General features: G+C 43.8%; 2 protein-coding genes across 3 annotated transcripts in view; one reads left to right on the top strand and one right to left on the bottom strand.

Moving 5' to 3' along the window:
• Positions 1-17478, bottom strand: part of LOC147272599 (OX-2 membrane glycoprotein-like) — a 33317-nt gene extending 15839 nt beyond the window's left edge. Inside the window, exons 1-3 of one of the 2 annotated variants that reach the window (XM_086195021.1) lie at positions 17196-17478; positions 8066-8125; positions 5956-6026 (exon numbers count right to left, since the gene is read on the bottom strand). The gene's annotated coding sequence lies outside the window, so the exon portion shown is untranslated. The remainder of the gene's footprint in view (positions 1-5955; positions 6027-8065; positions 8126-17195) is intronic. The other variant, XM_086194931.1, reaches the window with a different exon arrangement.
• LOC147272598 (neuronal membrane glycoprotein M6-b-like) lies at positions 3966-26863 on the top strand. The gene is made up of 7 exons (XM_086194799.1): positions 3966-4131; positions 19270-19456; positions 19868-20027; positions 20550-20718; positions 22180-22253; positions 22329-22394; positions 22737-26863. Exons 1-7 carry the CDS (start codon positions 4062-4064, stop codon positions 22887-22889), a joined length of 879 nt encoding a protein of 292 aa, XP_086050925.1. The 5' UTR covers positions 3966-4061; the 3' UTR covers positions 22890-26863.
• Positions 26864-27435: the final 572 nt, after the last annotated feature.

Below are 27435 nucleotides of genomic sequence, written 5' to 3'. Positions count from 1 at the left end.
TCTGGGATTTGAAGAACCAACATATGAGCAGCTAGAAGTCGTGAACTCGTGACGCATTTTAGTTCCAGCTGCAGCTTTGAGGAAATATAAAGTACTGGTGATCAAATTTTTAAAAAAAATCAAGAATTGGGCTTTTAGGAATAAATTGCACACGTCTTGTCTGACATGATCAAAGCTGAAATGCTTGTCTATGATACAATAAAGGAAAGTTGTGTCGAGAGACAAGTCTGTATGTGCGTGAATGTGTGGGTGTTGTTGCCGCTGATGCCAAACTATGTTATTATCTCACGGCTAGAAACCTAAAAGTAGACAATCAGTGCACTCCAACATAATTATATACCTTTTAAGAGGAAAAACAGTATCGCGCCAGCCTGAGAATGACAAGAGGAAGGAAGGCATTGTTCCGATTCCTGACTGAATCCAGATTGTGCTTCGAGTGTCTGAACCCCCCCACCCCAAAAAAAAGAAATCGCAAGAAAATGGATTTTATGCCAATTGTGTCTTTTGTTTTACTTGAAACCTGTTTCTCCACGGCCGCCTCCAGTTTGAGTCCTGCAGATAGACTGGTGATGTCTGGACAGCGTGGAAGGAAGAAGATCTGATTTGAGATCAGTTTGCTCACGGGCTTCTTTCTTGAGGCTTCAAATTTGAAGTTCGAGGTGGTAAATGAGAAAATATGGAGCGTGTAAGTTCATCTGAGGCCCAACTGTGCCTCATAATTCTGTTAAAAAATGAAACAATTCCATTACCAAAGGAGAGGCACTGGCATTTATCTCTGCTTTAGAACTATGGAGGATGTTGGTGGCAGCATTACCTCAGTAGTGGTTTGTGCAGACCACAGCTTACTTAAGGGGTCCCTCTTTTTCCAGTCTTACTGTCCGGACATCACTAAGGGGACTAGAACTGGACCCAGTTTCATAGACGATGTCACAAATGAATTTCAAAGCCATTTGATAGCCCAAAATTTAAAAAAAACAAGCCAACACTGCCATTCACAGAACAGGGCTGCTGGCTAAACGGTGCATTTGTTTGCTCCCATTCATATTCTAGTTCTTTACTACAGACTCGTCTCCCTGTGCTGATGTCTGACAGCAACAGGGAGAAATCAAGAAGTGCCCATCAACAACCATTGCCAAGCAGAAGACAGCAAGTGGCCCCCCGCTCTGATAAGACTCCAGCCCCACCCCCCTTATTAATTTGCCTCTTTGGTGGATTCAAGGCCATGTGAGAAGGTTTTTTTTCTTCTTTTCTTCTCAGAACTGATAGCATCGCTAAAAGATTGGAATCAGTGCTGCTTACAGGCGGTGTTAAACGTCGCCATGGCAACAGCAGCGCCCAGTATCACTGAGATGTAGCGGGAGTCAGCATTGTCGTGGAATCTAATTGAAGGCGCTGTGTCCAGACTGTCCTCCTTTTCTCCTTCTTGCCTGGTCTCCTCGTTACTTTAAGAGTCGAGCCCGTTCCTCCTCTCTGACTCTGTGTAATGAGGGAGGACAAGCGTTCGACAGGCGTTCCCGACTCTCCCTTTAACGGACGCCAAGAGTTGTGGAGGTAAAGTTTCTCCGGCAGGAGTAGATTCATGGCTTTCAAAAAAATGGCCCAGACAGAGCATCTGAACATAATGAGGCTCTAAATGTGCCGCGAGTATATAAGGTCCAGCGTGGATTTATCTGTGGCGAAGTGTGTCAGACTCGTTTCTGGACAGGCCCAGTCATGGCTCAAGGGGATTATATATGAACCCACAGTACACGTCCCGATTATAGGAGTCGTACAAATCACTTTCTCCTTCTGTTCAATCCAACATTTGGCTTGGACTTGGATTTGTCGTGTGTAAATGCAACTGGTTGATGACTGGAGGGGGGGGGTTAGTTCCTCTTACTTAATGGTGACATGTAGTGTGACTTCTCCAGATGACACCTGAAGGCACCGTCATGTCCAAAAGGAGCAAAGCGTAGGAGGCGTGTGCAGCTACGTGATTCTACGTACATCCTTAGCAGCTGCAGGTTAGTTGGAGCCGAGCGTCGCTACGGTACCTGGGGTTGCAAAAAAAAAAAAAAAAGTCCCCAAGTCTTTGAAATGCAGCGTTGGTTTAAGGTTTGGGCCTCAGTCCAAGCGTTGAGCATTAGGTGTGTGCGAGCGTGTGTGTTTATGTGAGTGTGTGTGAGTGTGTGTGTGTGTGTGTGTGAGACAGGGTGATGGTGATGAGAGCCAGAGAGCACTGTATCTCATCTTCTGGACAAGTCCTTAATCTGTGTGACCCAGCAAAAGGATTATGGGGGTTCTGGGAGGGAAAAAAAAAAACCCAACAACAACAACAAAAAAAAAAACAACACAAAAAATGGAGTTGAAAATCACCCTTAAAACCTAAAAAAAAGAGACTTTTGAAGAGTGTCACTGTGTTTGTGTGTGTTTTTACATTTGCAGTAACACAAACTACAGTCAAGACATGTTCCGTCCACCATGTAAGTCTGTCTGCAAGAATATGCAAAATACTACCAGATGGATGCTTTTTCTTGGACCCCTGCATGGTGGAAGCACGCGTCCTGTAGCGCTACTGTTTGGTGGATCAGGTTTCCTCCGGGCTGCGTATCAGACACCATCATAAAGTGTGTGTGATGACCCTCTTTGATTCGACGGCATATGGAGCACACGGGGTGTTAATGTCGTCCCTCTGGCTAAACGCGTCCACTAATTGTCATATATGTCATGTTAGCCACTCCAGCGTCTGGATGTTTTTGAGGTATGAAACATTAGGGGGTTAACAGGACGGGGGTGGGGTGGGTGGGGGGCTCCAGCTTTGTCTGAAACGGGGGCACGTGGGGCCTGAATTAAAACCTTATTTAAGAGGATTCCAGACAGATGGCGTCCCATTGTTTCAGGATGTGCTTATTATTAGAAAATGGGGTGAATTATGGAAACAGCCCCCCCCCTCCTCCTCCTCCTCCTCTACCTCCTTCTTTCTCTCTCTCTCTCTAGAAACACACCCGCTTCAACCGTTTCCCTCGGGTTCACGGACTCACCTTGCTGCCTGTCTTATTGGATTAGGGGGTCCTACTCAGCCAATCAGCTTCTACACAGGCAAACAAAGGAGCCCCATGCTCAAGACGCTCTGATTGGTCAGACCCAATCAAGTAAGACACTAATAACATATGCAGGAAGCTTCCATGTGTGTGTGAGTGTTCAGACCCTCAATGTTGATTATTTTTAATTGGCTATGATTTGATTTCAACAGAGGCGAATAAAGGCCGTCTACATCCTCGTATATAGACATATATTTATACATCTTTAACGATCTTTTCTTGTGATTTATCTCGATATCAAGTGATAACGGCATGACAGATGTATGAGAGAAAGCGTGTTCTTTGGGTTATTTAATTACCTTCGATCACTGTTGACTCATTTTAAATTCTCAGATGAAAACGAGCAGACTTTTTTTCTGAGTCACTCCTGTCCCCAACTCTCACTTTTATCACTCCTTTCTCCAATCTCTTCCTGACTCTCTCTCTCTCTCTCCTCAACACACCAGATGGAGAGGGGGCGGTGATGGCGTGTGTGTGTGTGTGTGTGTGTGTGTGTGTGTGTGTGTGAGAGAGTTCATGCATGCATGGTTACCCATGAGTTTGCATATTTCCTGCATATTTCTGTCTTTATATCCGCCTCGCTGCTGCACCCGAAGAACAAAAAAAAAAGGAGGGAAAATGGTGATGATAAAGGAATGATATTGGATAAGGGGAGGAGAGAGAGAGAGAGAGAGAGAGAGAGAGAGAGAGAGATCATCTGCAGTATTTAGGGGCCAAAATGTGTTTTTGGATGCCACAAAGGGACATTAAATCCAATTTGAATCTGGATTGCTAATATAGAGACAGTGCTAAGCTTCAACAGAGAGAGGGGGGGGCGGGATAGGGAGGGTGTGTACGGAGGGGAGAGAGAGAGAGAGAGAGAGAGAGAGAGAGAGAGAGAGAGAGAGAGAGAGAGAGAGAGCATCAAGTCGCCAGGACTGATCCACCATCCTCACACTGTAAGGTCCAAGTGCCACAAGGAGACTATAATTCCCTGAGATAATGGACGGGACAAAGGCGGCCATGGAGTCCAACGCGGAGGAGACTCAGGATGAAGGACAGGAGAGCAAAGGTACGGCGTGAATTGCGGCTGACAATAGCGCGTTTTGTTTTGTTTTTTTTACACTACTGGAGACGTTTGCGTCTGCGCCAGCCTGAGCCGTTTAACCTACTTGCAATGGCTCCTCGCTCGACACAATAGCGGGTTTTTTTCGGTGCGCTATTCGACTCGGGAGCAAACGGGTGCAAAGATTACGATCGATTTTGCGCCATCGATGAGGCGCGACTGCACCTCAGTAAGAACGCGTGTTGCATTACTGCTGCACTTCATTGATGATCGGCGGAGAAAAGCAGGGTTTGCAGCGCCCAGCGCGCCGCTACGTGTCCCCGCCAGGTGTGAACGAGGCATCAGGATGCAGCCGCCTCGATCATTATCCAGACAGACACACACAGGCTGCTTGTGGTGGTGGTGGTGGTGGTGGTGGTGTGTGTGTGTGTGTGTGTGTGTGTGTGTGTGAATGAGTGAGTGTGTGAGTGAGAGAGAGAGAGAGAGATCAGTCGAAAGCGTTGAGGTTCTACTTATATATATACAGTCTATGCGTGTGTGTGTGTGTGTGTGTGTGTATGTGTTGTATGACCGCAGTCATCAAAGCAGGGGGGCTGCAAAAGAGCGGTGCGCTTGACGCAGAGGGACGCTCGTATCCATCAGTTACAAGACCACCCCCCACCCCCACCCCCCTACACACACACACACACACACACACACACACACACACACACACACACACACACACACAGGCTTGATAAAAGATGCTCTGTTTTACAGGAGGAGGCGGCTCTGAGTGGGAAGCATCCTTTATAGCATCACATTGAAGGGCTCCGAATTATAAATGAGAATTTTCAAATCTGTTGGTCTCTAAATGATATCAAACTGTTGCTGTGTCTCTACTCATCCACATCGTGTATGTATGTGTGTGTGTGTGTGTAGGCGTGCCTTTATGCGTTGGAGGACTCGCTGCCTCCAACAGAGAATGGATGTGGCCTCAGCTTGGAGGCAGCACTCTAGAACCAACCCTGCTCATCTGGTTGGTGGACATGTTTAATGTCTAGTGAGGAAGGAGAAGGTGCGATGAGCAGGATGGGGGGATCAACTCTCGATGTGTGTGTACATGTGAGTCAGTGGGTGGTCTGGTATGATGCCTGTAGAGAGCAGGTTAGTCTGTATGCCACACACACACACACGCAGTTGTGCAACCAAATCTAACTTTAAAACCCCAAAAATTGTCTTAAACCCCTAAACTTTCCCTTAAATGTGCCAACAACATAAGTGATTCAAAATTTCCCTTAAAGATGGCCGTGCACTAACAAATACTGGATTCATTTTTTTTTCATTTATGAAGGAATAATTCATATTTCTATTTTCTCAAAATGGGCTAAAATGCTACAAAGAAGTCAAATAATCCGTTTTTTTTTTTCACTTTAACATCAAGGAAATCACAAAAAATTTCCAGAATTTAGAGATAAATTCCATGCTAGCCTGGTAAAATTTGTCAAAAGTTTTGTTTGGTTTGTTTTTTGAGTCAAACTGCGATTCCAGCTGAGCTTGTGCACCGTCATCTTACTGGGTCACACTTTATTGTGCTCTGACGTAAGGTGCGGAGTGTGTGTGTGTGTGTGTGTGTGTGGGTGTGGGGGGTGTCCCGTAACAGTCATGTTTCAAAAAGGCATTACATCATCCTCTCCTGAGGCGTGCTGTTACGCACAGGCTGGCGTCCAATGAGAGACAATGCAGCTTCAATTGGGCGAGAGGACCCTTAGGATACTCGAGCAGGAGGGCGGCCATGTTTAGGATTAACAAGTAACCCTTTGAATATCTCAATCCGAAGTGGAACCTTACCTGGTTCAACCTCGCGGTGAGCCGGGGCGCTCCAGGTGTGATGTTGCGCAAGCCAATCCGCCCACACACCCCTGAAAACAAAAATAGACAGGGATTGGAGGACGTAATCGTTTGCCTTTGACATCTGGAATGTGACCATAAGCTTATAGCATCTGATAAGAAGCTGAAGATTTACAGTTGGGGCCACGGAGGAAGAGCTGTCATGTAAGAAGCTTGTGTGGGTGGGTTGGTGGGCGGGCGCCAGCGTTGCTTTTTCAGCTTTGGCACTTTTTTTTTTTTTCCTTTTTCTTTTTTTTTTAAGAATGAGCACTTTTAGGTTACAAAATCATCATTTGGAGATGCAGGATGTGAGAATTTGCTTTTAAAAATTTAACACCGACTTTGATTAAATTTAGTAAAAGTCAAGTCAAGTCAGATTTATTTATACTGTATAGCACATTTACGAAACGGCTGAGCCGCACCAAAGTGCTTCACATAGTGCTTAAAGGCTAAATTTTGTGGCCTTCTCACATACATTAAAAAAACAAAGAAGAAAAACATGTATATAATATGAACTGAAAAATGTAACACTATTAAATTTTTAAAACATGCTTTCAAGGCATCATTTTTAGAAATCTTTAATTTTTAATGCTAACAAAACAGCTCGACTCAACGTGGGCATCTAGCTAGCTTGTAAAGAAGCTGGCAGGTCATAAGTAGCATTCTGGTACATTCTTTTAATAAGCCACACTCACAGATGACATTCTTTGTCCTCCGTAGTTCAATGTTACATTTCCATTATCCCGCTTGGTTTTACGTCTTTCAGAACTAAAAGGCCAAACTACAAGAGATACTTAGATTAGCTTAGCTTGAACTGTAGCGCGTCCTATTTTCAAAGCCCTAAATTTGTTGTAAGGCGTGTCGAGTGCCATGAAACAGTTCCTACGTGATTTCTTTTCAGCATGATTGTCTTCAGACATCAGAATTTGCTGCAAAGAGCACGTTGATTAGCCGCTATTATGCTAAACAGTCTTCATTGCGCCGCTATTTTGTCTCACTGCGGCTTCTTTGAGAGCAATTACAAACTGGAAAATGAACACAAGCATGATTAATAATCTGAGGTCCTGGATTGATCTTTTTGCTTGATTGCATCCTATAATCTACAGAGGTTCAGCGCGCTCGGCGAGGCGGATCACGAGAAGCATCTCTCTCTGAGGTGCAATCTGATTCCATTAGTAGGAGACGGTTTGATTAGAGAGAGGACGCACCTCCTATGTGGTGTTTTTTCGTGCGTGCGTGAATTTTTTTTTTAACCTTTAATGTGGCTCCCTAAAGCATGTTAACCACTCTCGCACCTGTTCCCACACACACACACACACACACACTCGCACACACACCTTTCCTCCCTGCCTGCCTGCGCTGTTACATAATGCAGCGCAGGCTCGCCGTCCTTGGTTATGATGTTCAGATGGAAGAGATTACGTCATCGTCTGGAGGGATGCAGCATTTGTTTGAATTTTCTGCGCTGAGGTGAAAACTGAAGGATGATCATCTTTCACTGATGCGTTTTTAACAATAAAATGTGTCGTATCTGAGCAGGAGGGTGTTGAGATGACGAGCTGCACCACCTCATCTGAGGGTTTGGACTTTGCTTGTCACGTGTGCTCGATAAAACTGAGCAGTGATGTGTTTTAAGTCATATCACAGGATTTATTTCAAATGTTCCACAATCACCTGTTCAAATACTGCTCTTTCTGTAAAAGATGGGGTTTTAACTCTAAAATTCAAATCAATCTTGATCATGTGACCTGGGGTCCCCTGGGTTTTTCATTGAAGCTGTCACATCGACACAAAATCGAGAAAATACTGTCCACAAACTGGTATTTTTTTTAGTGGGGAGAGAAAGGTTGTGGCCCTGAGCACAAAGGTCTGAATGTCTTTGATGATCATGAATGGACTCTGTTCCATGCTGGTCCTGACATTTGGTTTATGTCGCTAGAATAAATATAGGACATGCAGGTTCCCTTCCCCGCTTCCTTGACCTCACACAAGCTTTTATTTTTAATCCTTAACAGATTATTGCTGCCGCTGAAAAGTGATACATAGCCAGATTCCAGACATCCGAACTCACTGAATGATAGGAAAACCCACGATGGGAAGCGTCCGCTCCTCTTCTGAGATCAGACTGCGTCTAAACGGCAAAGACAGATGATTGAATACGATTTGAATCGAATGGGAGGCAGCGTGGGTATGTGTGTGTGCAGACGTTATCAGATCATGACATGATTATTATCAGCTGTCATCCAGCGCATCGACGGGAGGAAGACTGGTCATACTCTTCCTCTTATTGGCTCAGAATTTATGCGGAAGTGAAAAGTTAGCGGCATTTATGTCACAAGACATCAATCAACCACAACCTGGAGGTGGAAGTCAAGTACTCACGAGAGAGGAGGTTAAACCTGGATGGTGGATTAAACGCTATCATGATAAATTGGCCCCGATTCGATTTATAGCTGCTTCTCGACGAGTAGCGTAGGTTTTTTTTGACGAGATGACAGCTAAAAGTTGAGTCACGCACTTTTAAATTAACATTAAAAAAACAGACAAATATTATTGACGCCCTTGAAAACAACACTGAAGCGAAACCCTGGACCAGATGTTGATAAAAGAACAAGAAATCACGAGTATTCTTTTGCGAGCTCGTTTCATAAGAAGATTTTATTTTTTAAAAAAAAAAGGTTGCTTCCCCTCGTGTTTAATTGGGTCTTCACTCAGTCAGACTACTGTGTTGCAAAACTTGTTTTTTTCTTTTTGAATAAAAGCAGTTGTGAATCCAGTGAGTTGAGCGGATCAGTGCCAATCATAGGTGAGCGTCTGATATTCCTTTATTAGTCCCACGATGTGGAAATTCACAATTTTGTCATATGTCATCGCCTCTTGTGCGCATTCATGACAGAATAACATTTAAGTAAGTGAACGCGTCGCAATTTCGTGCAACAAAACGCAAACGTTGCCGGTTCCCGCGGTTTTGCAGCGAAGACATTGTTGCGATTTTGAAAAAAAAAAAGCCACAACAAAATCCAGCATTTTTAAACATCCAACAACAACAACAAACTCTTCTAGCCTTTATACCCTTGTGGATTTTGGTGAGGCAACTTTGTTTGAACTCTTTACTACCTGAAACTGCATCTCACTCCTGATTTTACTTCCTGTGTGTTTTGGAAATGTCTCCCCCAGTGGGACTGTGATAGTGGTTTGACACATTTAAACATCCCTGTCAGCAGGACGTTGTGCTGCTTTCTTTCTCTCACTCACCTACACAAGTGTAAAAAAAAGTACTGTGTGTGGCTCCGTCTGTGAGTTTGTGTGTTTCAATATTGATCCATTAATTTGTTGGAGTCAGACTTAAAATGGTGACTAAATCCTTCCATGTGTGGTCACAAAACTCAACTCCACGCTAAATCACTTTTGTTTCCCTCTCCTCTTTCCTCCGTCTTGTCCTGATTCTCCCTCTTACCCCCCCCCACCACACACACACACACACACACACACACACACACACACACACACACTCACTCATGCACACACACCCTTCGCCCTACCCTCTCCTGCCCCTGGAGGTGTGTGAGGTTGTGGGAGCATGTGAAAGCCGTCACACAGGGAGAGGCTCATGTGTTCCTCATTTGAAGCCATTTGCCCAAAGCATGCTGTCAGCCTCCATCTGGATATGTGTGTGTGTGTGTATATGTGTGTGTGTTTGTTTACGTGTCAGTGACCAGGAGTGGTTTAGGGGAATGTCTGCGCTTGCACTGATGGAAAAGCTCTATTTTAGTGCGCACGCGTGCGGTTGAGGGCGCGCGGTGCAGCATTGTGTTGATGTTCTCCCTCTCAGTCCCCACGTTTATATTTACATCTGCTTCCATGTTCAGGACACAAGCGGTATTCTGTTTGAGTCTGGTTGCCATTTGTCATTTTCAAGAACGCTGACAGCGTTGAAAAAAAAATTGTCTTTTGTGGGTAAAAGGAAACGGCTCATTTTAAGGAAATATCTTTGATGTGTTTAGGAAAATAATGGCTGTCACACAAGCATTATTGTAATTTTACCTGAAAGAAGTATTATCTATTGTTGCTGAGCAGCATCTCCCCTTCCATCCTTAAAAAAAAATAATTTTGGACTCAGCCCCACCCACTTTGATGTCAAACCATGCCATCTTAAAATTTTAACTGCACTCATTCCAAATAGAGATACAGAATCATTTTGTTGGTTGAACGATTAGATGCTGCACTGGCTCACCCGTAGTTGCTAACACGTCGCTAAACATTGACTGAATGAAGGGCAAAAGGTGAAGTTTCTTATTCCGAGCTTCTTCTGTGCGCTTCCTCTTTTTTCTTTCATGTTGTACCTGAAAGCAGCGCTACGAGTTAGCCTCCTGCACCTGAAAGCACCATGACAAGCTAGCCTCTGGCACCTGAAAGCAGCACTACAAGCTAACCGATAAACTGAAAGCGGCATTACAAGTTAGCCTCTGGCACCTGAAAGCAGCACTACAAGCTAACCAATAAACTGAAAGCAGCACGACAAGTTAGCCTCTAGCACCCGAAAGCAGCACTACAAGCTAACCAATAAACTGAAAGCAGCACGACAAGTTAGCCTCTAGCACCCGAAAGCAGCACTACAAGCTAACCGATAAACTGAAAGCGGCATTACAAGTTAGCCTCTGGCACCTGAAAGCAGCACTACAAGCTAACCAATAAACTGAAAGCAGCACGACAAGTTAGCCTCTAGCACCCGAAAGCAGCACTACAAGCTAACCGATAAACTGAAAGCGGCATTACAAGTTAGCCTCTGGCACCTGAAAGCAGCACTACAAGCTAACCGATAAACTGAAAGCAGCATAACAAGTTAGCCTCTAGCACCCGAAAGCAGCACTACAAGCTAACCAATAAACTGAAAGCAGCACGACAAGTTAGCCTCTTGCTCCTGCAGCACCATGACGAGCTAGCAAGTTACATCATACTTAAACTTTTAATTGAAGCTAAACATGCTGACTAATGTTGCTTCAATCTGTTAACCGACTGACGACATCTGTGGAAATACCGAGTCACAAGTTAGCTTGTAAATCTCATTGCTTATTGGATTGGAACTCTTACCAGGATTTGTTCCTCTTATCAAAATCTATCAGGTGTGAAACAAGGATCATATCGCTCATGAGACATAACTGTATAAGAAACGGACAGAGCTGGTGTGACCCGTTGGGTTTTGTTGAGGAACTTTGTGTGATGAAGGAATTCATCAGACACAAGAAACAGGCTGGAGATTCAGAGGTAGCTGACGCTGGACGCTTTACTGGATATCCAATACAGATGTACAAGGTTCCCCCAGAACATCTCGAGTTCCACCCCCCATAAACAATCATACTGGTAATGTCAGCACTACCAGTAAAGCCTTGCTGGAACATCCTGCACAGATGCGACCTTCACCTAGTCTAAACACAGCTACGGCACTGCAAGCGTCAGCTTTACTATCAGTAAGTGTTCTGACTACAAAATTACGGTTAAAAATGAATTTATGGAAGGTTTCATAGGTTCACCCCCAGACCCTGGTCAAGGCCCAGGGGTCAGACCAGCTCTTGACCTAACAGACAAAGTACAGGGATGAGGCCTCAGAAAGTTGAACCAGAGGACACCAGATGAAACTCATTAGGTTTGATGAATGAAATAAGTCATTTGACGCCAGTCTTGTCTCACTATAATCAGATGCTTGACAGACAAATGAATTGCCAGTCAATAATGATGTAATTTGATTGCTGCGGTCCTGAAGAGAAGCAACCGATTAGAAGAACTGGGGAGCAAATGCACTAAATTAAGCGGTGAGCTGCATCTGTGTTTGAACTGCGGCGGGTATATGAATAGCAACGGGTAACAGGTTGGCGCAGCATGCCGTGTTCCTGAGCGACGCCAACCTCCCCTGGCCTTCCTCCATCACCCACTGACGCCGAATCTGCTCCTCTCACCCATAACATGCCCATTAGCCCTGGTCGTCATTAGCAGTGGCTAACGTGGATGTGTACGGCGGAGTATGTGGAGGTCGTTCTGGGTCGTTGTTTCAGGCCTGGCTTGCTCTTTTAGGGATCCCCCAACTGTGGAATTCATTTTCAAGAAAGCAATTTTTGTTTTTTTGTTTTTTCTATTATTACTGACCTTTAAGTCACATAAAAAACTTGGACGGGACTGTGCAGATACTCATTTTACAGTTTGTGACCACCACACACACACACAATCTCTATAATCACATCAGGAGGGGTGGGTGGGTGGAGGCAACAGGGCCAGGAGACGGCCACCGACTTCTCCGACATCTCAGAGAAAGCGACTTTAGCCAAGTTGGTTGCGTAACCACTGAGCCTCTCACTTCGATGGCACTACATACACTTCTGGCCAGAGGGGCCATTTTACATTTTGGTGGAACAAACTAATAGAGTTCAGTCGGCTGCGCTGAGCTGAGCCAGCCGGCGGCAGGACAGGTGATGTGAATGGGCGACGGGGGATTAGAGGGAGCAGAGCTGTGAAGGGGAGGTTTCACACTGACAAGGCAGTCGGCGGACTTCCTGTTGTCTCTGTCCAGTCACTGCAGCTTGAAGCAATTTGAAATAATCTCCTTAATGTTGTTGATAATTGTGATTCATAGTAGCCCCGAAGGAAACATTCAGCTTTCTTGCATCACATTGTGGGAATTATCACACTGCCTGAAGAAAGCTGTGATTGCTTGACACAAACACTGTAAATCCACTAATAAAAGTTTAGCGGAGCCAGTCATTTTGTAAAAAATAAATAAATAAATAAATTCAAAACTGATGAAGAAACATCAGCCTGGGTAATCCACTCCTGACATATCTGTTGATCTTGACTGACCGGGACAGTTAAAGGAGTTCAGGTGCCACTGTGAGATTCTCCCCTCAGGCTGCACCAAGAGTGTGAAGACACCCACAGATCTGAGTAATATTTAATGGTTCAGCCTTTAACAGCAGCTTCCTGAGGAAAATGTGACGCTCTGTTATGTGTTTGATGTGTCTTCAGCGGTCACGGCTGGGTGCTGGTAGTCTTCGCTGAAAACTTCAAGGATAAGTGAGCAAACTTACGAGACAAAAACAGGAAATGCGAACATGACTGAGATGAAGTCGCATCCCTGAGACGGTTCGATAGCAATTGGAGCCCGGACACGAGTCTGGATTCTTACATTTGGAATCTGCAAGAATAAATCCTGATGGACTCAACTCTACGGGGCTGATTTCCTTGACTTGATGTTGATGCCATCTTTTAAGCTTGAAGCTGCAGTGCTCGCGCTCCTTCTACGGCGTCATCTCGGCCAACATCTTCCATCATTCCCGTAAAACCTAAACTTAATCCGGCCATCTGCTTTACAAGCGTTCAAGTTCAACTTCTCGGGAGGGGAAAAGTAAATGGCGGAGAGGGTGGAGAGAGCGCTTGTTCGCAGCGGTCATGAATAAACGCATGCAATATTCCAGGGAAACGGTTCGCTGATGCTACAAATCAAACATGCGTGTCATATTGAGATGTATCGATACGCTAAGTGCTGCATCGATTCATCTCCAGCTTTGTAGCGATGGAGCTGCATCTTTCAAACACAGGAGCACGTATTTGCGTCCTATTTCATTCCCTGTGAGTGCGGGTTTGTGTGTGTGTGTGTGTGTGTGTGTGTCTTGGGAGTTGAGTCCCTCACCCAGCTGTTAACCCAGTTTGGCCACAGAACGGGAGAGACAGTGAACCTTACATCCAGCAGATCAACTGGATAAAAGTATTGATCAGCCAGCAGAGTGCAGAAAACAGGATTTGAGAGCCTCACAGTCCATCAGGCTCAATTACGCCGGGCCAGATGCCGACCTTTTGGCCTTCATAATGCTGAATACCAGCGCAGGGTTTCTCATAAACAGAGGATTAGGGTCAGTTATGTACTGTAAAATGGTTTCTAGTTGGGGACGGTGATGATGGCCGCCAGGGTCATCCTCTTACCTGGCAGACAGCATATTGTGTCCTCTTGATCAACGCCACAAACAAGCAGATTAGTGGAAATATGTGACTGGATGACGCCTCGTTTGTCCGAAGAGGAAAGACACCAAGATGGCTGAAACTCATTCTGGTATTTTATGAGCGTAGAATCGGGATTATTTTAGTTTTTCTTCATATCTACATCTGAAATTCCGGTTATCTGCATGGTTTTTAACCCCTCAAATCCACATTCATCTTCTCTTTCTGTATAATATTCAACAACCAGTGGCGCCTGGGCTGTGCGTGACTGTCAAAATGCAGGTGATGTGCAGGATGGTGCCTGAGTGCAGCACTCACGGAGGACGGAGGCCGCTCTTCCACTTTTGCAACGCTGCCTAAAAGAAACACGCCATTTCAAAATGGAATCTTTCTCGATTTTCTCACATTTCGTAGACAAAAACAGGCTACGGATTTGAAACACACCCTCTTAAAATGATGGCCCCCATTTACGGATGCTAGTTTGACTGTGAAGCCTGCAGCTCTGACCTTTGCTAACTTTTTGCATTGTGAGGCATTGCCAACGTTTCCTGTTTCTCCACTTTTGTTAAGGATCATCAGGGAAATTGGGGGAGGTTTTTTTTCCCCCCTTGATTTGTTTTGCAGGTCAAAAGCACAACTCCGGTTTCAGAAGTGGCAGAAAAAAATGAAAGTCAGGGGTGGGGGCATGACATTTGTCCCCCTTTCATGAAACAACAACAACAACAACAAAAAAACAACAAACACTTATAGCCCGGTAAACCAAAAATGACTTTTAGGAAGTGCAGTCTTGTGGTTTTGATGTTCTTGTCTTTTAAAAGGATTTTGTAAAAGCTTGACAAGACCTTTTTTTTTCCAGTCTGTAAAAAGGCGGAAATCTCCCAAGCTCATCTTATAAAGGCTACACGCGCGTGCGCGTGTGTGTGTGTGTGTTGTGGCTTCCATCAAACAGATGGGGCCTTCATCTCAACCAGAGGAGCCATCTCTCTTCGTCTCACACCTTCATTCCCTCTCTCTCTCTCTCTCTCTCTCTCCCTCTTCCTCTGAGGTCCTCCTCATCTCTTGTGGAAATCTACCCATAATGCACTGTGAGGAAATTGCCCCATAATGAATACAGCACTTCTAAATTGGAATACAGCCTCAGGCAGGGAGCAGACCGGCCGCTGAAATATTCACAAAGCTTTATTAACATTGTTATTGCTGGCAGATGCCCTGTGCGCACTAACAGTTGGTGATAATCATGCTGTGCCACTGGGTTGTGCGGTTTATGGCGAATCATTCACTACCAGGGCCATCCATGTAACCCCCCCCCCCCCCCCACTCTCTGTTTGTTTAGATCTTGCATGAGAGCAAGATCATCAATGTCGGGGGGTGATTGCTGCTGCAGAGGTGAACATGGTATCATGGTTTATATTTAGCACTTTCAAAAAAGAGGAACGAACGACGCGTAAACCACGGAATCCGTCACCGTTTGCACGAACGTTTAAAAATAAACAAAAAAAAAAACAGGTGTAAGGAAATAAGGTCAAAGGCCAAACGAAACCTAAAGCTGCGCCTAGCTGGGTAGTCAGGAGGTGTGGGGCAGCAGAAACAGCGGCGCAAAACTAAACCTACTTTGTTTCAGGATCATTTCCTGTTGCACGGGCAAAATGTTGAAGTGAAACAGCCGAAGTCGAGCGGGTTTTCTCTCCAGTAGCGTCTCTTCTCAAATTGAGCAGGGAGAATATTGATCGGGCTCCTCTGCATTCTTACATCACTCTTAAATCCCACCGCCGTCTCCAGACCGTTGTCACCCTGTAGCACCAATCTTTGGGTTGTGCTAGAGGTTACATCACTACATCGGTGTGTGTGTGTGTGTGTGTGAGTGTGTGTGTGTATACGTTTGTGTGAAGAATACAGCGGTGGTGAAGCACTACGCTACTGTTGAACTGGGTCTTGGGTAACAAGTTGCTATGGCAACTGCTATTTGCCGGCCCTGGGGCCAGGAACTGCTCTCCCTTTACACTTTCACTCATTCTTTTCTCTGTTCTTCCTGGCTTGCTCTGTCTTTTCTTCTTCCCTTTGCTCTTCTTCTGGCGTTCTATCGAGCTCTTGCTCGCTCTTCCTCTCCTTTCACCTCCAGGAACCCTTCATTTTCTCTTCTCTTGTGGGGAAAAAAAAAAACAAAACCTAAATGTCTTAACTGTCGCCCACAAATTGAAATCCTAGTGTGAGCAGGGGAAACACATTTGTCCTGCTGCATCTTTCCACTCAGCTCTTCCGGAGGGAGAACAATCTTGAACAGCAGGGGATGTTAATCCACAATAGCACTTCTTGTCTGTCAAATTGTGTGCCGTTCTGTGGCGCGACAAAACTGACAGAACTTCACAAATCCTTTGTTCTGTCCTACTGGCAAGCTGGTGCTGGGCCGCCTTCACAGATTCCCACGAGCTGACGTATCGGGGTTCGGTGCGAGATTGCGGGGATGATATATGATACGGCATCGTAACGTATAGTCTCGACGATTAACTCCAGCTGCCTCCGCGCGGTGAGTGCGGCGTGGGCACGCGGCCGTAATTCCAAAAAAAAAAAAAGAGAGCAGGAGAAGAAGACAAGCGGGGCAGAGGCGGCGGGATGCACAGAGGTATAAAACAAGAGCAATGGGCCGACCTCGGTGTGTCACCTAAATTCTGCTCTAATGAATAGCCCATTGATTTCCATTAGGCCTGGCTGGAGCTGACCACTCTGCCCTGTCTGTTTGCCATTAGCACACTTTAAAAGTGAGCTAATGGCACCGGATGAGAGTGTTTAAAAGAAACCTCTGAATTCATCTATAAAGCTACATGGGGCCTGGGAGATAGAGATCATAAAAACCTTCAATGAGCTGTCTGGGAATTTGTCTTAAATGTAAAACAGTTGGCTAAGTCATCTTAAAAATGAGTCAGGACAAAGCCACCTGAAGATTCCTTCCCCGCACATGATTCTCCTCTTAAATAAAGACCGCACACATGAGCATCAGTGGTTTTAATAGCAGGAGTCAGCTCCAAACAACCTTCTGGTCATTACTGTATCGACCCCATGGCAGCCACCCCTACCACCCCCACCCCCAAGACCCAAGAGACCTGGCCTGTTTCTGGGCTCAGGATTTTTCGAGCCATCCAGCCTTATCTGCTCCACCTCCCCATTCAGCCTCAGCTTCTTTCATTAACATTAATAGGATTTAGATCTATTATGCAACAAACCTCTGCTCCCTTATGCAACGCGGCGTCTTCATCAGCTGCACACTTCTTCAGAGGGGAGCAGTTTGCATCTTCGATGTGTGACTCGGGTTATCGCCCCTTCAGATGTTGGCGTGGTGGGGGCGGGGGGTGGGTGGTTGGCGGCGGCGGCGGCGGCGGCGGCGGCGGCGGCGGCTTCAGAATGAGCTGGAACAAGGTCTGAAACATCCCAGGAGTTCAATCAGAATGAGAATTCACATGTCGGGACCACAACGAGGCCTCAAATACTCACCAAAAAAAAAAGAAAAAAAGAAACTAATTAGAAAATAATCTGGGGGTTTGGGTGACACTAAAAATAGCAAGGCACAACCTAGATAGAGAAACACATTTTTTTTAAAAACGTGTAGGGATAAAAAACCTTAAATATTAGGATATCTACATAAGCAGCAGCAGGACAGTCTAGTTTGTGTTTACGACATGCATCTGTTTCTGGTCAACAATCATGAACTCAATCTGAATACATTTGTTTTTAAAGCTATGAAACAGACAATTTGCATTTACGGACACAAAATGCGCAAAATAGTTCAACAATTTGATGCCAATTTTTCCTCGTTTGTTGCAGAAACGTTGGACTGGAGCCTACAATGCTAACATGTTGCGAGCTGGCGTAAGGTACACACAGCTCGCCATCTGTGTTTAGTTTAGTGACGTGCAAACACATTAGCGCTCACCAGTGCTAATGTGGCTAATGGACACATCCACCCATTACCACTAATCCCTAAACGCCAATTTAGAGTCACCACTTAAACTAAAGTGTGTGTTTTTGAAGATGCTGAGTGTTTGCTCTTACGTCCGACGAGGACGCCAACGTTTAGGTCACAGATTATTCTGTAGAAGCTCCAGATTATACTTCCTCCTCTCGACGGGGCAAAAATCAATCTGCTCTTTTCAGCTCATCAGTCATGATGCTTTTATAGAAAACGACCTGGTCTGAAGGTTTTCATTTCAGAGTGTTGTTATTGCGGTTTAGGAGGATTGTTGTCTGTTTTGATGTTACAAGCTCAGGTAAAGATGGATCTTTAAGTGTGTGTGTGTGTGTGATGTTTCATTATATGGATGGATCGCCTCGTGTCATCAGCTGTCAGATTCTATCGATTGAGTCTGATTTGAAGAAAAGCTGTCAGGGGGTCTTAGCTCCGGCATGGGTGGATGTTAAAGTGAGTCTCGTGATCTCACTGGATCATCTGTCGTCTCCATCGTAAAGCGCTACGACCGCCACTAAGTGCGCGCGCGCTTGTGCGCGTGTTTGTGTGTGTACGTGTGGCTTGGAGCTGATCCTTTAGCATCTGTGTAGAACTGGTTTCTTTTTTTAATAAGTATATCAACATTTATATATACTGATCAGTCCGGCTTCTCACACAGTAATATTTACATCTGAATATGAAATAATGATGCTCCAGAGTTACAAATTGGAGCAAGTTGCCATGGAAACAGCAAAGTGGCGCACAAAAGACAGTTCATTTCATCCTTTTTTTTTTCCCCTCCCCAGACTAACTTCCTGCTTCGCTGGAGGAGTTATTTTTAACAGGCGGTTATATAAGATGCGACTCTTGCGCTCAATACAATGTGTTATTTTCCCTCCTCCTCATCACTCTTCATCCTCTTTGACTGTGATGGGTTGCAGGATGCACCGCGTTTCCCCAAACCGGTACCTGCTTCACGGGAGTTCAATTTGAAAATGCAAATATGTGCAGTTATTTTGACGTCTGTCAGTCTTTGACAAGCACCATGATGCCCTAGAAAATATCAACATTCATTTTAACATGATTTATTTAGCATCATGAGTTATTCATACAATCTGGTCATAGGAAGGATAAAAAAAAAAAAAACCTTTTGAAATGTTTCATCAAAGACAAAAGGGATCGGTGTAGGATGTGACCGTAGCGCAGCTAGCATGTAATATTCAGCACTCCCAGCTGAGCTCAAAGTAACACTCTTTGCTGCTATGATTAGCTGCTCGACATGCCAAACATTCTTGTTCTCCTCTATTAGTTTCATAAAATCTTGTTCTCTTCTTGTCCCCCCCCACCCCCTGCAGGATGTTTCGAGTGTTGCATCAAGTGTCTGGGCGGGGTGCCCTATGCCTCCCTGGTGGCCACCATCCTCTGCTTCTCAGGCGTGGCTCTGTTCTGTGGCTGCGGCCACGTGGCGCTGACTGGTACCCTGACCATGTTAGAGAACCACTTCTCCAGGGTCACCAGCGACCACGCCACCCTCGCCATGGTGTAAGAACTTGTCTTTATGGCTTATTAAATATTAAAATATCTATTCTAGGACCAGCATGTAGGATTTAGCCACATCTAGTGGCAAGGCTGCAGGTCGCAACCGCATGGGGACGCCTCCCTTTCCGAGTCTGGAGGAGAACCAACAGTGGTTTCCAGGTGTTCGTGCAGTACATCCATACTATCAGTATCAGTGACAGTTTTATTGCAAACCAAATCTGTAATTTTTGCTTCATCCATTCTGGGCTAACTGTAGAAACATGGCAGCCTATACTAAAGTGGACCTGCTCCCCATGTAGAGAACAACTCAATAATTCTTAGTTCAGTGGGTTTCATTTTTCCTACAGATCCTCCAAATTCTACACACTGCTCCTTTAATTTGGTACATTTTTAACCCTGTTCTTTCCTGTTCAGGGTCCAGATTTTTCAGTACATCATCTACGGCATCGCCTCCTTCTTCTTTGTCTATGCCATCATCCTGCTGGCCGAGGGCTTTTACACCACCAGCGCCATCAAGAAGGAGCTGCAGAGCGACTTCAAGACCACCGTCTGCGGACGCTGCATCACCGCTTTTGTACGCCAACACGCGCGCACGAGCACACACTGCAAATCATCACACCCACTGACCCAGTTATGCTCCGAATGAAAGCCTCTACGAGAGATTTAATTGTTTTTATGTGAATTTTATAGTGGTTTTGATTAAAATTGTGTTTGCGGGCTCTTAGTAAGCGAACACAAAACAGTCATTCATCACGCTTTACGACCCAGAACATGGGTCATCATAAAAGTGTTGCAGAGCTATATTCGCTCACACACCTCGACACGTTTATGGGCTCTCTCTCTCGCTCTCACACACACACACAAGACATATACCCTAACACTTGTGCACACACCCTCTGGAGGCCTTGAGGGCAACTCTGGCACAGTTTGTCCTTTCTAGCCTGATAAGTAATTGCTGCAGATGTCCAGTCACATTAGCTTGAGCATGAACCTTGTATGGTGTTGTTAGAAGCCTTTCACGAATAATATTAACCTCTTTTATTTAGGAAGAGAGTCTAAAAAAAAACAAAAAAAACACAACTTTTTCTCCATCTAGTTCATGTTCCTGACCTACATCCTGGCTCTGGCCTTCCTCGCCATCTTTGGCTTCACAGCGATCCCAGTCTTCCTCTTTTTCAACATGTGGAATACCTGTGCTGCCATGAGGTCTCCTGACTCCAACATCACCTCACCTGACTCCATCTGTGTGGATGTGAGACAGTACGGTGAGGCGCCGCATTCTCTGGATTCTTATATTTTCCAGCCCCAAGCTGACTCTGAACAGGCCACAGACGCGCATCAATTTTGTGAATAATTGTGTTGTAATTTTTTATATTTTCTTTTTTTTTTAACTTATAAGTTGCATTTCTTTCTTTTTTTTGCCAATTCAGGATTAAGTGTTTCAAAGGTCAGATCAGCGATGTCGTGCCGCATTTTTTTAATTCAAATGTTTGTGAAAGGCTCCCGATTGCAGCCTCATTATCTTTTTTTTAAGCGTTTAAAACAAAAATTAAATCCCACTCATCCTCATTTTGCTGAGGATGAGTAGTACGTAGATTTCTCAGGCTGACTTTTGGTAAACCTGTTCACTAATATCCACCAGGCTATTTACTCATTTCTCCCCATACACATGATTATTGAATGTCAGTGACACGTGATGATTTTAGTGCTTTGGCGAATCAAAATAATCTGTTGTGCCTCCCAACCCTTAAGATGAATTATGGGAAATGCGGTCTTTATTTTTAAGTGATACATCGCCCCGAAAAAAATGCATTTTGCCTTTCAAGAACAAGTGAGTACCTTGAGGTCACAGAGAATCTTTTTTTCCACCGCTTCAACACTTCTTTGTGAAACTAGAATGCAAAAAGCACCGCTCACGTTTTGGTTTTTTTTTTTACTTGAAGTCAAACACACAGCTCCCAACTACAGCAGCAAATACTTAGATTTGACTTCCAGCTCACCGTTGTGCTGAGCATATTTTCAAAAATCCATCACTGAACAAATGCATTATCAAAAACATCTCGATCATGAACTCTACCCAACTGGGAAGAAACTGTCGTTAAATATGAGCGATGTTAAAGCCAATAGCTGCGAGCGTGTGGAGTTTTTTTCCTCAAAGAAAGAGGTTAAAACAAACACTTTTCTGAGGTAAACAGGATGTGATGATGTAACACGGCTTCAAAGTTTACACGATCCCCTTGATGAATGCTTTTAAGCCCCAAAGAATCCTAAACTCTTTCAAACTTGTATCCTAAACATCAGGAGCAGAACTGAGAAACCGTTTTCCTTCAAAGCGACCGTCACAAAATCATCTCGCGCACGTTAAGATGATTGAGTTGCTGGTTGTGAAAATCCACCTCTCTCCTGTGATTGCATATCTCCGTTATCTGTTTGATGGCCTGATGTACAGTATGTGACCCACATCTGAGGGACAGCTGGCCCGCTTGGAAGTAGGATCTCATATGGTTCACTGGCAGCTGCACTCTACTCCGCTGCATGAAATATTAACTCCAATTACTGGCAGTGCTGGAATTATTATTATTATCAGCAGCAGCAGCAGCTCAGGAACGAGAGTGTGTATTTTGCATCCAAATAGAAACAGAGGAATGTAAAAATAGAGAGAAATAAGTCCAGATTTTATTGCCAGGACATGAAAGAATCACATTTTTGTCTCTGCCACCCTGTAGGTATTATTCCCTGGAACGCCACACCAGGGAAAGCTTGCGGAGCCACACTGGGAGACATCTGTAACACTAGCGAGGTGGGAGGACCTCAGCCATCTTCTCTTGTCGATGTCTTCCTACCTGTTGCTAACCCAGTTCCCTCTCATTCACAGTTCTACCTGTCTTACCACCTCTACATTGTTGCGTTAGCCGGCGCCGGAGCCACTGTCATCGCATTGGTAAGCTTTTCATGATCCCCACTGACACTGTGTTTCTCAAAATATGCGCGTTGCCATGGCGTGCTCATCTGTTACCATAGCAACTCCGCCTCTCATGCTTGTCAGCGTCACCCTACGGGTTAAAATTCTACCTTGCAGCTCTCCTCTGTTGTGTGTCTGTGTGTGAAAAGGGTCACTGTGTTTTGTTGCTAGGCTGTGGAGGCGGACTTTTTTGTTATGTGAGAGCATTTCTGACAACTCTAATTGCAACGTGGGAAAGACAGCATCCTGCGGCTACATGCTTTGCATACTATATTCTGCTTTTCTTGACCAAAAAGTATAAAAATATCTGTTTTTCTTCAGATCCACTATCTGATGATTTTGTCGGCCAACTGGGCCTATCTGAAGAGTGCTGTCTCCACGCACGAGTATCAGGACATCAAGACGAAGGATGACCAAGATCTGGAGGCAGAGGCGCGCTCCAAGGAGGGCCAGAACTCCTCCTCCTACTCATAAGGACAAGCAACCCTCTCCCATCACTACCCGTCTCCCCTTCACACCTTCAACCCCCACCCTATAACACCCAGCACCCACCATTCCCACCGTAGAAACAAACCACCAGATGTTTGATAGTCTCCCCCCGACCTCCTGACTCTCTATCCTCTTCCCTTCCATGAAGTTTGATAGCGTTCTCAGCAGAAGGGAAGAGAATTGAGGATCAGGGGCGACGGCAGGCCAAGACAGAGGCAGATGCTTCAGAACGGGAGAGCTTTCCCACCGAGGGGGTTCAGCTCACGTACGCTACATCAGTTCCGAAGCGTCTCCTCCATCTTACGTTTGGGCTGCGGCTCACGAAAGTGGTCCGGGTGTGATGGCCTGGCGCCCTGAGCCAGCACAGCCTCCCAACACACACCTCCTAACAGCCTAAAAAAAACATTGTTCACTGTCTGCTTCAGCCAAAGGAAAGTCAGACAGCGACCAACTTCCTCTGTTTTTTTGGTGTTTTATATGCATATATATATGAATATGAATATATTGTGCGAATGTGTATGAATGTTGTTGTTTTTTTAATACTCTGAAAAGTATGCCAGGTACTATTATGTTATTTCTTCTTCTTCTTCTTCTTCTTCTTTTTGCGCTCATAGGTTTTTTTTTTTCCTTAATTACTTTCCTCTTCTTCATCTTTGACTTTTTATTGCTAATACGTTATTGCACTATAAACAGAAAAAATACAAACAAAAACATAAGGGACTGTGAATCTCGTTTAAAAAAAAAACCCATATAAAGCACCCAAGACCCCTCTCTCATAGAAACACCCCCCCCCCCAAAAAAAACTATATCTCAAGGATTATTGTGCATTAACATGATAAGAGTTTATTTTTCAAGGTATTAACAGTTCATTTAAGACCCTCAGGTGTAGCAAATTAGGAATAGGATGACATTTTGGGATTTGTTTGACAGTTTATTTAGTAAATATTATACTGTTGACAAGCAGCAGGGAATTGGGAAAGTTGGGGACTTCCGAATTTAACGAACAGGCGACATAAGAGAGACTCTGCTCCGTGTCTGCTGGTGAAAGTTAACGTTTCACTTTCTGGAAGTGAAAAAAAAAAAAAAAAAAGCCTCATCGTCTCATGAATAAACCAACACAGGGACCAAATGAAGCCCAAGAGTTCCAAAGCTTTGACAGGTGTGAGTAGCTTGCCAGAATGCTAAAATTATGTTAGCTACAGGAAGCAGCAGGGGCATAGTTTTGATTTCATAAGTGCATCTGTGTGTGTGTGTGTGTGTGTGTGTGTGTGTGTGTGTGTGTGTGTGTTGGTAGTGCGCTACTTTTACAGTACAGTGCTGGTGTGTGCAGCAGTGAACTGAAGTCTTACAATCCTTACAGTGGGCTACTTTAATATTACCTATTTGTTTCATGTCCTTCACACCAGCTCATACCACACAGGGCTCACCAACACAGTCCTCTAGAGCGACACTGCCAGCCCCAGAAGATTAACAGAACCCACATCAATTACCATCAAGACACATGCGGATAAGACAACAGCAATGCTTTCTTTGTGATGAGTAGCTAACACTTAGCACACTAGCTGAAGATAGATTATTGAGAAGCCCGTCAGTTTACCTCTTTGCTACTGGGTCCCTCTGCCTGTCCATCCATCCTTTTTCTATATCTTATCCGTTAAGGGTCGGGGGGTCCATCGCAGGGTCATCAGGAGCCTTTAGGGGTCTCTTCTGTTTCCTAAAAACAACAGTGAACATCATTTGTAAATCTCATTAATCAATATATGGGCTGCACTGTCGTCTAATAGCCCTGCAGTTTCAATTTACTCTTTCAGCAGTATGCAAGTGACAGATATCTAAACTGAAATAAAAGTGCCGCCATGTTGCCATCAGCTTGTTTACCTTTTCTTAGCTGATGAATGGCAGGTGACGTTAGCTAAGACGGACGCTAGCTAACCGCTGCTAAATGTGACTGGGTGAAAGAGTTATTTATTTCCTAATTACTACAAGCTTGAAAACTTCTAATTCCGTTACTGTAAGTGAGATATGTGCGTGTGTTTATTTACTTACGTCCACCGATGTCAAAACGACAGTAGGTCATTGGTCTAGTCTCGTTCGCTCTCGTGTCATCACCGGGGTCAAGTAAAGGTCAAGGGTTTGAGAAGTGGTACGACCCATATAAGGGGGGGTTAGAAATTAATTGTATATGTGCTGTTTCCGCTGGGTCCAAGTGCCCGCCTAATTGGTGGTTTTAATATAGCTTTCAGGCATAGAAATTGGGAGGGTCCAATACTGCCTTCGCCCCCCCCCATCGCCACCCCCATTTTACTCAAATGTGGAGTATCATTTGTTAACACAATAACTTATTTACTGGTAATTTATTTAAAAAGTTTTCAGCAAAAATGCTGCCACGTCATGACAAACATACTCCCAAAGCTGGCGCCACCAGCTAATTAGCTTAGCTTTGACTTGAAATAAGCTACCCAAATCCACCTGCCAGAATCTCAAATTTTGTAAAGAGTATGTTTCCCTCCTCTGAAATATTTATCATATATTATAAGCTAAGCTAACTGGCTGCTGACGTTAGCTTCGTATCAACAGTATAAGTGTCTCATTTCCCAAAATGTCAAACTATTTTACTTATTTTGCTGCACTCATCACCAGCGACAGCAGAACACTCATTTTGTCAGACACACACCTCAGGTATCCAACTCAAAACTGATTTCAGCTACTTGTTTTCTTTTCCAACGCCATCCGAAGCACTTCTCTTTAGCGTTACACCGTCCCACGTGAATTAAGCAGTAAAAATCGACTCTCTTAATTTCTAAAATTCTTCCTTTTATGAATGAAGTCCACTTGTAAATAGCTGTATCACCCTCAAGATCTCAATTGGCTCACTTTACACCTCTCCCGAGCGGGAAGAGCACAATTAGTGTTTTGCCATGCTATTCTAATTTTTATTTTCCCCACAAATATATGTAAATGTTCCCTTTGAGATATGTGTTTAGCATTCAAATACTAGTTCTGCGTTTGATATAATAATTGTAATGTAACATCTTAAATGAAATGTTGTGAGAGGGATACATTGCTATGATATATGACATGATGGATTGAGGTGCTTGTGGTGTATACATTTGAAATTGTGGAGAGAAAAAAAAGGAAATTAATTTTACTGTTTGATCAGTTCTAGGCAGCTGAGTTCTTGTGATTGAATAATTGATTTGTGTGTTTGTTTTTTTTTCTTGATGGCCAAATGAGTTATTCGTCAGCATACGAGATGAGATTTGTTTTTGGGTTGTTTTTTTTTTAACTATTATTATTTTTATTTTAATGTCATGCCTCTCAGATGAGCCACAGAGACTGTTTTGGATGTTTACACTGAATAAAACAAGTCAGGAATTTTCATACATTAATTTTATAACCAGATATTGTTTAATAATCATGAACTATATTCTATATCACTGGTTAATCTACCCGGAAAAAAAAAAAAAAGAAACACTGAAGAAGACATTTTTTTGATGAGATGAAGCATGTCAGTATTGTCCATGTGTGCAGCTGTCTATTCTGTATAAAAAAGGACTATATTGCCATGTGTGTTATGTTTGATTAATATACGTGCTTTGCCGCCAGGTTGATGTAAAGGCAAACTTCAATTTCCTATAAGACGATGCGTGTCAGGGTGTTGTTGTTTCCTCGTTATTTGCATGAAGGAGACATGACTGTGTCTTTGCAGTTTTTCAGGTGATGTGTAGTCAATTGTACTGACAACTATGGTAGGCGGTGTTTGCCCCCTCCTCCACGCTCCTCCCTCTTTCCACCCACTCTTTTCTAAAGAAAACTCCATTGTACTTTGATGGCATTGTAGTCCCCGTAGGTGTTTCATTATGGTTTTATTTTTTAAGTTGGAAATAGTTCTATGACTCCTATATAGTGATGATTTTTGTAACCTTCTCTAGTAAAACCGATATTTTTTATTATCGTGACATCGTTGTCTCCAGCCTCTTTATTGAGTTTGTCTCTTTGAATCTTTGCAAAAGATGCAAAATGACCATCATACAGTATATATATCTATATATATAGATCTATATATATCTATATATATAGATCTATATATATAGATCTATATATATATATCTATATATATAGATATATGTATATATATCTATCTATATATATAGATATATGTATATATATAGATATATACACACACACACATATATACATATATATATACACACATATATATATATACATATATATTCAATGGGATATACATTTTTTTGGGCCTACAAATGATCTTTTTGTACATTGCAGAAGACAAAAAAGTGTTGTGAATCTAAAAAAAACAGTATTCCTTAGTTTTCAAAAAAACTAAGATTTTTTTTTTTTCATTTACTGATGATATGATTATTCAATCAATTTATCAGAGGAATCAGAATATAATCATAAATACATGATGGCATTTTTTTTAAAGACATTTCTGATCCACCCACAGCGGTGTTTTTAAATTTTAAATCTTTAATGAAGTGTGTGGGTGTGTATAAACAACCTGTTT

The sequence above is a fragment of the Aulostomus chinensis genome, chromosome 1 (assembly GCF_037954235.1).
Source record: "Aulostomus chinensis isolate RoL2024-O1b breed Wild chromosome 1, RoL_Achi_v1.0, whole genome shotgun sequence".
NCBI classification, from domain to species: domain Eukaryota; kingdom Metazoa; phylum Chordata; class Actinopteri; order Syngnathiformes; family Aulostomidae; genus Aulostomus; species Aulostomus chinensis.
The sequence above is the reverse complement of the archived record's forward strand: the minus strand, read 5'-3'. Positions and strand labels throughout refer to the sequence as shown.

What these genes read in the sequence shown, in the direction of transcription:
- LOC147272598 (XM_086194799.1), top strand. Translation starts at nt 4,062, where the DNA reads ATGGACGGGACAAAGGCGGCCATGGAGTCCAACGCGGAGGAGACTCAG. An exon ending in CACGCCACCCTCGCCATGGT is followed by an intron (nt 19,457 to 19,867) that starts GTAAGAACTTGT and finishes TTTCCTGTTCAG; the next exon opens with GGTCCAGATTTTTCAGTACA. An exon ending in GACGCTGCATCACCGCTTTT is followed by an intron (nt 20,028 to 20,549) that starts GTACGCCAACAC and finishes TTCTCCATCTAG; the next exon opens with TTCATGTTCCTGACCTACAT.